Source organism: Bactrocera dorsalis, chromosome 3 (genome assembly GCF_023373825.1).
Source record: "Bactrocera dorsalis isolate Fly_Bdor chromosome 3, ASM2337382v1, whole genome shotgun sequence".
NCBI classification, from domain to species: Eukaryota; Metazoa; Arthropoda; class Insecta; order Diptera; family Tephritidae; genus Bactrocera; species Bactrocera dorsalis.
This window is the reverse complement of record NC_064305.1, coordinates 74,678,556-74,691,852: the sequence shown is the minus strand read 5'-3', so window position 1 is coordinate 74,691,852 and position 13,297 is coordinate 74,678,556. Positions and strand designations below refer to the sequence as shown.

The following is a 13,297-nucleotide window of genomic DNA, read 5'->3' as shown; positions in this document are numbered from 1 at the left end:
TTAAGATTTGTCAGCTTTAAATTACATATTTAAGTATCAAAGCGATACTAAATTGCTTTAATGGAGTATTAGAAAGCAAAATCTTTCCTGAAATCAAGAGATTTTGACTCAAATAAAGGAAACTGAAAATCATTACCATCTAATATAATCTCTCTGTTTTTAATCCCCTACTACTTAGTGGTGCAATTTAGCAAATTCACCGTTATTATGAGCTAATTGAATAGCAGTTAACACCGAGTACAGCACATCAGAACAGAGCAATATTCTAAACTTCTAATTAAATACCAAAAATTAAATTGAAATGAAATGGAATTTCGACATAAGTTAATTGAACCTCTTTTGTGGTTAATTGAGATACAATTAACAATTTTCTAATTAATTGTCTTATTTAATTTTCATAATTACTCATTTATAAATGCCAAAAATAAATTAATATTATACAGAATTGCATTGGAAATTTTAATTGTATCGCTAAAATTTAATATTTAGTTGAATTAAATTAAGTGTTAAATTGACTATCAAAATTATAAACGATTGCATCAGAAAATCTAAAAATTATTTAATTGAACGCTAATTTAGTGACAATTAAAGTTTTCTTAATTGTTTTGAATTAAATTAAGTGTTAAATTGACTATCAAAATTATACACGATTGCATCAGAAAATCTAAAAATTATTTAATTGAACGCTAATTTAGTGACAATTAAAGTTTTCTTAATTGTTTTGAATTAAATTAAGTGCTAAATTAACTATCAAAATTATACACGATTGCATCAGAAAATCTAAAAATTAGTTCCTTGAACATTAATTTAGTTGCAATTAAAGTTGAGTTAATTAATTGTCCAAATTATGTTCATAAATTGACTCAACTATTTTCACAAATTGACTCATTTAAGTTCATAAATGCAAAAATTAATAATCAAAAATTAACAAAATTTTGCAAGGTTGCATAGAAATTCTAAAAAAAATATTTAATTGACATTTGTAATGTAAATTTGATTCAACTCTGGGATTTTTGCAATCAGCTAAATAACATAATTAAAAAGTTTCTAGGGGAAATTATACAAAATAATTAATTTTGTATGGTTTTGTATGGGTCATAATAGACCTTAGGTCGCTGTGCAATCCTGATTTATTTATCTAAACTACGGTTAATTTAGTTGCAATTAAGGCATACTCAATTAATTATCTGCTCTAATTTTTATAATTGACTGATGAGTTGAGTCTAACAATTACATTGTTGAGTCTCAAAATAATATAACTAATTCTTTCTTTTTCACAACTTCTGCTTACAGTTATGGCTCACCACATCACAGCCGTTCCCAATCAGTAAAAACACCAGGAAGTCGTGCTTCCGGACGTCCCAATCAGTTATGCTTGCCACAACAGCGTTCACGGTAAGTCTGCCCACCTTAACAAGAACATATTTTAATGACATCATCAGTGCATAATATACGCATACAATCGTTTGTCCAGCGTAAAATCTACATTTTTCCAATTTTATTAACGTCGTTAACTTCAGCAGCTAATATGAACACATTTTTTCCATCCTCCTTTACTTTATAGCGTCGCTTCAATGCCAAATACTGGCGTCGAGGAAGAGTACTATAGACTGAGGCATTTTTCCATCACCGGCAAAGGTGTAGTGAATCGCGGTGATTCGCTCAAGAGTCGACGCAGTCGTTCCAACAACAGCGTAGCCAGCTCCAATTCGAGGTGAGTAGCCGAAACTGTATAGGAAACAGGATCTGGCAATAAAACTGCTTTGAATCTGCTGTCTTATGCTCTGCAAGTGACACTTTGACAATATCATAAATATGAATCATGCAAATATTTTTGAGCATATTTCTCAACGTAGCCATCCTCAGTCCATAACTTTTTATGGCTCATCTTGTAAACATTGCCAATTTAATATATTTGTTTTTGATTTTCTTTTCACGCTTGTGTTCTACTCTTGCTGTGTGTCGTCATTGTGTGTCGTCGTTGTCTATTTTTCCATTTTTTGTTTTTGGCGATTGGACTTGTGTTCGCACAGCACGGAGCACTTGACTGCCGCCCAAATACCAGCGCCGAATTCGGCGCGCACATCCGCCACCTGCAGCTTGGCGTCCAGCCGTGAGAGCAGCACTTCAAATCCAGGCAGTGGTCCATACAGGTGAGTGTTTGTTATTAAATTATGTGTATATATATCGTTGTTGTTTTTTGTTGTACTACAAGCGCTTATAACTTAAGCCAATTTAGGTGTTTGTAAATTGAGGGCGGCATAATAAATTGAGATTCAGTAAGATACAGTTAGATTTTGTGGGATTTGTATTAATGGATATTAGAGACAGGCATTACTTGGCTACTTGCGGATCTGGATTACATACAAATTTATGTTTGAGTGTATGTATTTGAAGCGGCTGCTAGAATTTAGTGATAGAATAAATGAAAATAATCAATTTCATCTTTTAAAAATTTGTCAGTATCCTTAAAGAGTGAGCTCAGTTATAAGAAACACCTAATTTTGACGGAGAAAATGGTTTTTTCTCTTTTAGGCTTAAAAAATATTATTTATTGTATACAAAAAAAAATGTATGTTGATAGGTTTTTGCATAATTGCGGCTGCTAAGCCAATCTTTAGTAGCAACATTTTCAACATAGCCTCAAACAAATTTTGTTTCCATTAATTTTCCAATTCAGTTATGTTTTTGGTACCCGAAAATATGCTTTTACCAAAAAAAGCAAAAATTTAGGATTTTTAGAAATCCCAGACTGGCCTAAGCGCATAAACTTGCTATATTTTTAAACCATTATCTTCTTGTATTCTTAATATAAATACTCAAATCAAGTGTCTAAATCTTCTCTGCTCTCATTTAGTGCTTTCCCACCATTAAATTCACATAAAAATATAAATCGGCCATTTTATTATTTTTCTCTTCCCTCCAGAGTCCTCATGCTCGGCGGACCGGCTGTTGGTAAAAGCTCGTTGGTTTCACAGTTTATGACCTCGGAGTATTTGCATGCCTACGATACAAGTATTGGTGAGTAGCTAAACACAAGCGCATTTATAACTGAAATACAATTACCTAGACAAATTTCATACGAAACACCCAACTAAATATTAATTTTTCAAAAAACAAAAACAATAAATCAAAATTGAATACCCCCCACCCACTACCCGTTTAAATGTACCCATCCACCCATCCACTTATATATTTGTTGTTGTCTTATGTACGCGCCACTAACAGTAAACTATTATAAGCGTATGTTGCTCTTGAGTTCAACACAAATTGCTGATTTAATTAAATTTCGCTTCGTTTACTTAATTTTAGTTGCAATTGTGCTTTTAGTACGTCATAATTATTATAATTAATTATAAGTAGTTGCTATGTCGCTGTTGTTGTCTGTCCGTTTGCACCATTTGTGTCTGTCTGCGCATTGATTGATTTATAATTTCAACTCTGTTATGTGACAGGATCATGTGTATGTGTGTGTATGTTTGATAGTGTTAGTACTGCCTGCATTTGAAACTTCACATCGCCCACATATTGAGTGTCAGTGTTGCTCAGCATGTAAGAGAATTGAAGTCATTGAGAGTCCTTTACAGCTGAAAGTAACATTTCATAGCCTATTTTATTATGCTCCCGCATACGTACATACAGTTATCATAACCCTGCAGTAAAATGTACTAGTCCTAAACTACTCTACTATGGAACTAGTACAAACTGTAATAAGAATTAGTCATAATTTTTCATACAAACGTTATTTTAATAGTTAGAATCAGGATTCAATTGGTCTTAAACTAGAGCAAAATATATAGAAATGCTAATTTAATTACATGAAAAATAAATAAAATCACAAACTGGTTTCAATGTTTTCGAAAAGAAAATTTAATAGTAATGCCTTATATGCCTAGATAATACATAATTTGCGGCTATAGTTTCATGGGTTTACTTGCGTTAATGTTTGATTGTTTTTAATGGATAGTTTTACAATTATATCAATAGTGAGCATTTTCAAACTAGTCGTATATTAGTTCAATATCATATTTTTAACTAGTATTTTTCGGACTAGTCCGTTTTTGTTCTGGATTTTAAAGCTATAATAGTTGTTTTTACATAGTTTCAATGCAGTGATCATTTCGACACTAGTTTTGCACTAGTACTTTTTCGGACCAGTCCAAATTTTTTTCTGGTTTTTTTGAATTTAAAAGTTTTTCTAACGAATTTCATTGTAGTTACGATTTTGACTATATTACAACTAGTGTTAAGCTATATCTTTTCGGATTAGTCCTATTTTGACCCGGTTTTTAAGGCTATAACCGTTTTTTCTAACAAAATTTTATAAGAGTGATGATTTTGACTACGGCTATAACTGCGTAAGCGGTGTCTACACCAGTAAAAAAGAAGAAGAGGTTTTTGACTCTATTACAACTAGTTTTAAACCAGTATTTGTTCGGACTCGCCAGATTTTGATCTGATTTTTTAAAGTTATAACACTTTTTCTAACCAGTTTCACTACAGTGATGATTTCGAAACAACAGCAACTAGTTTTGAACTAGTACTTTTTAGGACCAACACGATTTTGCTATGTTTTTTTTTCTGGTTTTAAAAGTTTATTTAATCAGTTTCACTGTAGTGATGATTTCGCAAATATTGAAACTACTTTTAAACTAGTTCCCTTTCGGACCAGTCCGATTGATCGTATTGTTTAATTTTTAAAAGTTTTCCTAAACAGTTTCACTGCAGTGACGGGTTTGACATTTACATTTTGACGTTATCTCACGTTGCCATATTCCCTTTTTGGTATGCCTGTAAGCTAAATGCATTTGTCGCCTGATCGACGTGTCCTACATTCATTTAAGTTTCATTTTATTTTTAAAATTTTATTTTTAATATTTTTTGCACTTCTTTTGTTTTTATTATTTTTTTTAATATTATTCTTTTTATATTTTTTGCGGAGATAACAATTTAATTGCATTTTTATGGTTGCATTTTTGAGTTTTATGGCTTTTCTCGCATTGCAAATTTTACCATTTTAATTATTTTTTTTCTTGCATTCACAATGTCATAGATATTTTTATATTTCAAAATCATTTTCGTATTTTATGGTATTATAGCTTTACTTGCTATAATCCTGCTGGCAGTTCGTACTAAAAATAGTGCACTCAAATCTTTCCATAAAATAAATGTCTAGGTCATATAGATGAGAAGCCCCTCATATAGTGAGAAACGTCTGATTAAACCTTTAAAAATATTAAATTTTGTACAAAACTGTAATCATTAAGCTTTCAAGGGAAAACATATTTCAAAAAAAAAAATTTATTTGCTTTTTTAAGCTGTGAATGTCTTTAAAAATAACATTCTAATAATTTAATTGAATATAAGAAATAATTATTTATTATTACTTCCATTTAAAAAATTTCTTAAAACTTATTTTTTGTAATCGGTCAGACAAGATGTGCCACGTGAAACTAGAATTGTGATATTTAAAAGTCTTATTGCAATGACAATTACTATGAAACTTAAATTTTTAGAGTTTTTAATATATATTAAAAATATTAAAAAAAAATTAAATTTTTTGACAATAATATTTTGGTGCCTCAATTTTTGTATACTGAATTTAGAGCAATTTTTTGGTTAGTTAACATGCGATATAGAGTTTAGCAGTACCAAATTTTATTTATTTATTATTTTCAACATTTTTCATAATTCTTTTATTAATTCTAATAATTTGCTCATTTGTTGTACTCATTTGGCGCATAAACACGCCCTCGCCTTCGCGTAATTCTGCGCACTTGCAAAATAGCAGATGTTCTCACATGCAAGTACACAAATAAACATACATATGTACCTCAATATATGCATATGTATGCGTGCATGAAAGTGCGCAATGTCAGCACAATCGCTAGAAAACAACAAAATATGCACATGACAGCGATTTATTGTTAGTTGGCTGCACTTGCTGCATGTCCTTTGTGTCAGTGTCGGTCGGCATCTGGTTAACTTCCAAAACCAAATAGAAAACTGAAATTGCCTTTACACACTTTGACTTTGTTTCGTATGTGTGTGTAAATATCTATGTGTATGTGATTTGTTTATATTTTGCTATTTTAGTTTTATTGTTGTTGTGTTTACAATGTTTTTTCGCCGCTTCAAAGCAATCTGTTTAACATGAATTTATGTTGTGTGCTATTCATACAAATTCACGCGAATTCGCTGTGAAATTGCCAATCAACATTTGTTTAGCGCAATTTTATTGTGTTTTCTTTACACTTTTTTTTAGTTTTGCCTCTTTTTACGCCTTGCCGCTTTGTACAGTTGTATTCATCATCATTTCTCACTTTTTTTACTGTCAAAAGCTCAAATTAATTTGAAATCTCCACTCACTTTATTCGACGAGCAAAGAAAAATCTGAAAAAAAGTGTACCACAATCAAACAATTACCAAATTTTGCAAATACATTACGTCAATTTCCATATTCTCTACACAATTGCGTATTTACAAATTCTCCTTCTACTTGTCTTCTTGTTTTCTTCTCCTTTTTTCAACAAAAACACAAACTACGCTCATATCTATCAACACCATGAACACTTTGATTTTGTACTTAATCGTATTGAAAAATTAACGGAAATTAAATTGAAATGTGAATTTATGTGAAAACAAATTTAATATAAACTAAACAATATAATAAATGTTGTGAAAAATCTATAAATAAAATTTTATAAAATAAATAACCAAAATATTTTTTTAATCAATATAAATGCAAAATGATTTCATGCATATATTTCAAAAATAATACACTCTTAATAAAAAAATAAATAAATGTGAAATAAAAAAAAATAAACGTGGCAATATATAATTTTTTTTTTTGAAATTTTTTATAAATAAAATAACGTTTTTATTAACTCATATTTTTTAATAAACCTAAATTCATTTCTTCATTGCTTTTTATCCTTTTTGAAACTAAAAAAATATATGTATAATATTCGGAGCAACATTAAAAAAAAATATTTTTTTTATTAAAAAATTAAAAATTCGAGCATTTTTATTTTTTAAAATAATTTTGTTTATAATTAAAAAAAAACTCAAAAACTTGTTTTTTAAATAAAAAAAAATATTTTAAAATTAATAAAAATTTAATATTTTATTAATATTAAATTAAAAAAAAAAAATATTTTATTAATATTAACATTAAAAAAAAATAAATATTTTATTAATACTTAAAATATTTTTTTTTTTATTTTTTTTTAATAAAAACAAATTATTTTTTTTACTACTTTTTTCTGTTTTTATTTATTTTTGTAATGGACATTATATATAATATATATTATATTCGGGACAACATAAAAAATAATTAAAAAATTATTTATTTCAAATCAATTATAATTCGAAAAAATTAATAAAAATTATATATAAAAATTAATTAAAAAATTTAATCAAACAAAAATACAAAATATTAAAAAAAAACTTAAATTTCGAGCATTTTTATAATTATAATATAAATTTTAATTTAAAAATAATAAATAATAATAAAATAATAATTTAATTTAAAAAATTGATTAAATTCTTTACCTTAAAATGCACTCTCTCATTTGAAAAAAAAATTAAAATTCGTAAATATAAAAAAATATTAAATTTTTTTGCTATAAAAAATACTTTAAATACTTGCGAAACAATACAAAAAACGTTTAATATAAAAACACCAATAAAAAACGTAACTATAAAAAAAATTTAAAATTCGAAAAAATATAATTCTAAATATAAAAATTATTTATTAATTTATTAAAAATTATATATTACTTATTAACTAAACAAATAATAATTTAAATAATTTAAAACAAATAATAATCAAAAAAATTAATTATATAAACACATAAATGATAAAAAAAATAATAATAAATTTGTTATAATTATAATTTAAATAAATAATTTAAAAAATTATAAATTTAAAATCAACTTGAATATAAAACATTAAAATAACGCAATTTATATAAGACAAATTATTTGAAACATTAAAAAATTAAAACTAAATTAAATTGTTAAAACGTTAAAATAAATAATAATAATTTGAATTGCTTAAAAAATCAAAAAATATTTAAAATGCACAAAAATTTTCATAAAAAAAATTTTAATTGCTTAAAAATTCGTGAATCTCATTAAAATATAATTTCTTCTATCAATTACACACAAAAATTACGCAGATCTAAGTCAACCACCTTTTTCCGCATCTTTAGCAGGCCCATGCGAGATACGCATAGAAATCGAAAAACCCGCAGACGGTAAAGCAACTAACGCTTGTTATAAACTTTATACATAAGTTGTTTTTATGCCCTACTTTTCAAGTAAATTTTTCAAAATTAGCTACAACAAATTAGAGCTTTTAAATTTTAAAATGTCTACTACTAAATATTTTTCCAAATTTGCTAATAATTGATTGCCAGTAAACTTGAATTGAACTTGATTATTTATATATTTGCTAAACCACACGTATTTTATGAAATAAAAGCACACCTTTTGCCACACAAATGTTTCAGTAGAGAAATTTCTTAACACTTTACAACACTTAAACCCGCAAGTAAACGCCAAGCACAAAATACCACATACCTATAGACAGCACATTAAATAACCACGCCAATCGCACACGAACATACACACACTTACCGTTGCATACACACGCAAACTTGTAATCCGCTAGCACAACATTTATTCCCATTTTGTAACATTTTATAAATTATTACTACAAAGTAGCGGAAATTCGTTAATGTCCACCAACGTTGCCACCTTGTAAGCTCTTCTTTTCTACTGTCGAGTTCTTTTTCCCTTGATTTATCAGATTTTCTTAACTACAAAACTTTTTCATCACCAAGGCAGTCATTAAATTGACATACATACATTGCAATGACAGTTATTTGCGCATTTCACTTACATGTGTTCATTTCGTTTGGCTAAGTACAGCTCAGCACCGCTCACATGTTTATTCCTCTTGAGATTTATTGCTGTACAAATGCGTCAACTTCATATACGAAGTTTACTTAATGAAAAACTATTTGCTTTGCTACTTGAAACCCACTTCTACCTCTTCGCATTCTCACTCACTTCTCCTATCTACCAACCGCATTCACGCTCTCTACCTCTCTCTGCCTTTTCGAAATAACTTTTCTCATATGTAGCTTAGTAAATAATTCAAGTTAATCATATGTAGCTTCAACGGAAGTCATTTGACGCACATATCATCTACTCAAAATGTAGCTTCAAGCACTCAGCCAATATTAAGTTTTGTATTTCCCCTCCTTTTTCGTCGTCGCATTGTCAACACAACTAATTAAAGACTGCAAACTGTTTTGCTTACCTTCATTAGAGCGACCCTAACAACAAGTTTTCGTAATAGTTTCAATCATTTGTGGGAGTACACACACATATTTATCCTTCGAGTTGCACACACTTTCTTACTATGATCATACAGACATTTGTACATACATACAAATAACCTCAAATACCGTAAAATACACTTTCTTCATGCAAAGATTTCTGGTTGCTCTCCAAGTTTTTCGTTTACTTTTTAGTTTTTTCTTTTTTGAGTCCAAGCTGCTGCTACCAAAATATTATAGTTTTGAAACAGTTGATTATAAAAGTACACACAGCTACAAAATCTATTTCCAACATTCTGAATATGTGTTTTTGGGTAGGTTGCTCATTTTGTTGGTTTACTTTTGTGGCCTGTCTTTGAGGTGGCCTTTTTGTGGTTGTCTAACGTTATATAAATAAATTAAAGGAAAGAGTTATGCTATAATTACATGTACATAATTACCGTTTAGAAATACATGCTATAAGAGTTAATATATGCTGAATAAAATACAGCTAAATATTGCTAACAAGAACTATAGTACTTTCTTGTAATATTTAATAATATTTGAGACTACCATAAACATAATTACTATTCAACATATTACACTACATCGCAAGAATTAACGACAACCTCATTTCAATTTCTTTTTTTATTAAGCAATAATTTTGAAATACATATATCACAGGTTCAGTTTAACTTATAGATATTGTAAATTTTATGAAAAAGAGCGCGTTTATTGGCAAAATTATAATTTTTTTCCTTTTGAAAAACTAAAAATCATAAAGCGTTACACAAGTTCAATTATATTTACTATAACGACAACTTCCTTTAAATTTCCTTTTATTAATAAAAAAATAAATAAAAGAATAAAGTGTTCCATAAGTTCAGTTTAAAAGTCATCAAAATGTTTCACAAGTTCAATCTGACTTATTAACGTTATAAAACGTACGAAAGCCCGTTTTTTGTCACAATAATTTCTTCGCTTTCTGTTAATCTAAAAACCGTAAAACGTTTTACAAGTTCAATTATGTTTTTTCTTGCTTCCATTACCTTTCTATTCCTTTTTTACTGTATTCTGAACTCTTTTTCTTGCCCATTTACTCACAAACGCACCATTTACTAAATAAACGCTTGAAAACTTTCAAATATTTTTCCTTCTGATTTCATTTAATTTGATTTGCATTACTGCCATAGCCGCCTTTTCTTCTCATTATACCTTTTTCGTTCATTCTAAATTTTCCTCTCATTCCACCTTTTTCGTTCATTCTAGCTTTTCTACTCATTCAATTTTTTCCTTTCCTTAAGTTTTTTCTTTTCTTTATTTTTTTTCCTTTTCTTCTACCTTCAATAGCACCACTCGTGTTTAGTGTCTTCATTATGTCACCACAAGCCATCTGTTGCCACAATCTTTCTATTCATTTTCTGTTATCAGTATCACTTATCTTTATCTACTTTCCATCGTTATCCTTTTGTGGGTCATTTTATTAAGCATTTCAATGTTTTTGATGCCTTTTTGAAGGTCTAATTGACTGTGATATTAACGCGGGGTCTCATTTTAAGATATATGTACATATGTACGATTAAATATTTTTGTGTCGATTAATTTTTAGTATAGGCCCATAATAATAGTAATATTGTATTAATATGGGATTTTTTAGGTTAAACCAAAGTTCCTTTATCGGTTAACCAAAATATGTATATTTTAGTCCTCTCGCTCACAAATATTTAAGTATTTTGGGCATTGAAATAAAATTTAATTACTTTCGGCTATCCAGCAGATCTTAATAGTTTTTCTGAAAAAATAAAAATATTTTTTCTGAAAGCAAAACAGTTTAAAAAAGAGAGATTAATATTTTTTCTGAAATCAAAGAAGTCAAAAAAGTGAAAATAATTCTCGTGTAACTTGAAAATTTTATTCCAAAAATATACCGAAATCTAACATTCGGAAATTAAATATCGTTTTCAGCAGAATTTTTCGATATATTCAAAAATCTTTTTAACAAATTTTCGGTTTAACGAAGTATATTTCGTAGAAAACTCAAGTGCCTTCACTCAACCGAAGAGCCAAATGACTTTATTAAAAAATACCAAGAAGCAAGCTTAGTTCGTGTAAATAAAAAATCAAAAGCAGCCAAATTCAATTTGAAATTTCAGCAATTTTCATAAACACAGACACACTCATACAGTTATAGAACAGCTTCGAATCTTAATACTTTTTACAGTGTATAGTAAACAAGTTATTGCTCATACGCCTAGGGATACTTCAATTGCATTGAAATTGTACAAAAAATACGCAGAAATGTACTTATAAAACAAATATTACGAAATGTAGGCAATGAATATGCGAAGCTTATGAAAATTTAATTACAATATTTTTATAAAATATATTTCATTTAAAAAAAAGAGATTTCATGCTAAAGCAAAGCAAAGTACTTGCACAATTACCAAAAAGTATAATTTCATTAGCATTTCTCTGGAACTTCAATAAAAGTACCTTAAATTATTAACTATTTAACGATATACTACACATTCTTCGAAAATCCTCTCAAACAAATCTGCATTTTCAAACAATTTCTGATGATTTCCATGAAACACTTACACATACATACTTCCCGCTCTGTGCTGTAAGAGTAAATTTAATTTGGTTCATGCATATTTCATATTGTTTTCATTATTTACCTAACATTTTATCGACTACTCAGCAAACAAAATTGTGCAACTAATCAGCTGTGTTGAAAGTTTTGTTGCTTGTCTTGTGGCATGTCACAGAAAACCTCAAATATTGTTGCATTTTACATATGTAGACGTAGAGTATATGTACTTGTAGCTAATCGCAGTTAATACTAGTATAAATATTATTGCTATGATATGTTGAAATATATATAAATTGATATACTAATATTTAATATTTATTTATGCAAAATTTAATTTTCTGCAGATGATGAATCTGGTGAAAAATCCGTCTCAGTATTACTCAGCGGCGAGGAGTCCGAATTGATTTTCATTGATCATGCATATACAGAAATGAATGTAAGTACAATATGCAACAGAAATTTTATAATATAGGGTAGTCGAAAAAGTCTTTTCGTATTTCTAATCAAACTTCAACTTATTCTTTTTTATATTTATAATAAACTTTAATGAACCAAATATGTACCATTTTGTTCGACCACTTTTTGCTATTTTTCCGCTAGAGACATTATTTCATTAGTGTAAAACTTTTCTGGTTTCTCGGCGTAAAACTGCGTCAAGTAATTTTCACAGGCTTGTCTTGAAGCCAACTTTACTCCATTAAGGGAGTTATGCATTGAAACAAATGGTAGTTCGATGCTGCAAGGTCAGGGCTATATGGTGGATGTATCAAAACTTCCCTTTCAAGTTCTCCCAGTTTTTGCCGAGTCATCAAAAATGTGTGTGGTGTAGTGTTGTCCTAATGAAATACGAAGCACTTTCTGTTGATTACTTCTGGACGTTGTTTTCGGTTGCTTGCTTCAATCTTATCAGTTTTTGACAGTAAAATGTATAATCAATCGTTCAACCACGCTGGAGTAGCTCATAGTCGATGATTTCTTTCCAATCCCATCATGAAACCTTTCCCTTTCGTAAAAAATTTCGAAGTGTTTCACAAGTTCAATTTAACATATTCACATTATAAATTGCGGTTTCTTTTCGTTAATCCAAAAATCTTAAAATGTTTCACAAGTTCAGTTTAACTAATTAAAATTATAGGAAAAAGCAGCAATTCTTATTAGTCCAAAAATCCTCAAGTGTTTCACAAGTTCAATTATTACTAGCTTAAATTCTTATTTCCTCCGTTTTTAACTCTTTGAAACCATATCCATTTTTCATTTACTCACAAATCCACGATTTCAATAAAAGAGGTTTTCACACCACATTTTTTTTTTAATTCGAAACCTATCATTTAATAGTTTAATTTGTAATTACCAACGAATTATCTCAAATGCACTC

General features: G+C 28.5%; 1 protein-coding gene across 5 annotated transcripts in view; it reads left to right on the top strand.

Annotated features, from left to right (window-relative positions):
• Positions 1-13,297, top strand: part of LOC105224572 (uncharacterized) — a 181,701-nt gene that overhangs the window by 155,769 nt on the left and 12,635 nt on the right. For 3 of the 5 annotated variants that reach the window (XM_049454001.1, XM_049454002.1, XM_049454004.1), the window contains 6 exons: positions 1,294-1,395; positions 1,565-1,714; positions 2,034-2,153; positions 2,927-3,021; positions 8,184-8,261; positions 12,267-12,358. In XM_049454001.1, coding sequence (XP_049309958.1) covers positions 1,294-1,395; positions 1,565-1,714; positions 2,034-2,153; positions 2,927-3,021; positions 8,184-8,261; positions 12,267-12,358 — 637 coding nt within the window. The remainder of the gene's footprint in view (positions 1-1,293; positions 1,396-1,564; positions 1,715-2,033; positions 2,154-2,926; positions 3,022-8,183; positions 8,262-12,266; positions 12,359-13,297) is intronic. The other 2 variants (XM_049454003.1, XM_049454005.1) reach the window with 1 other exon arrangement.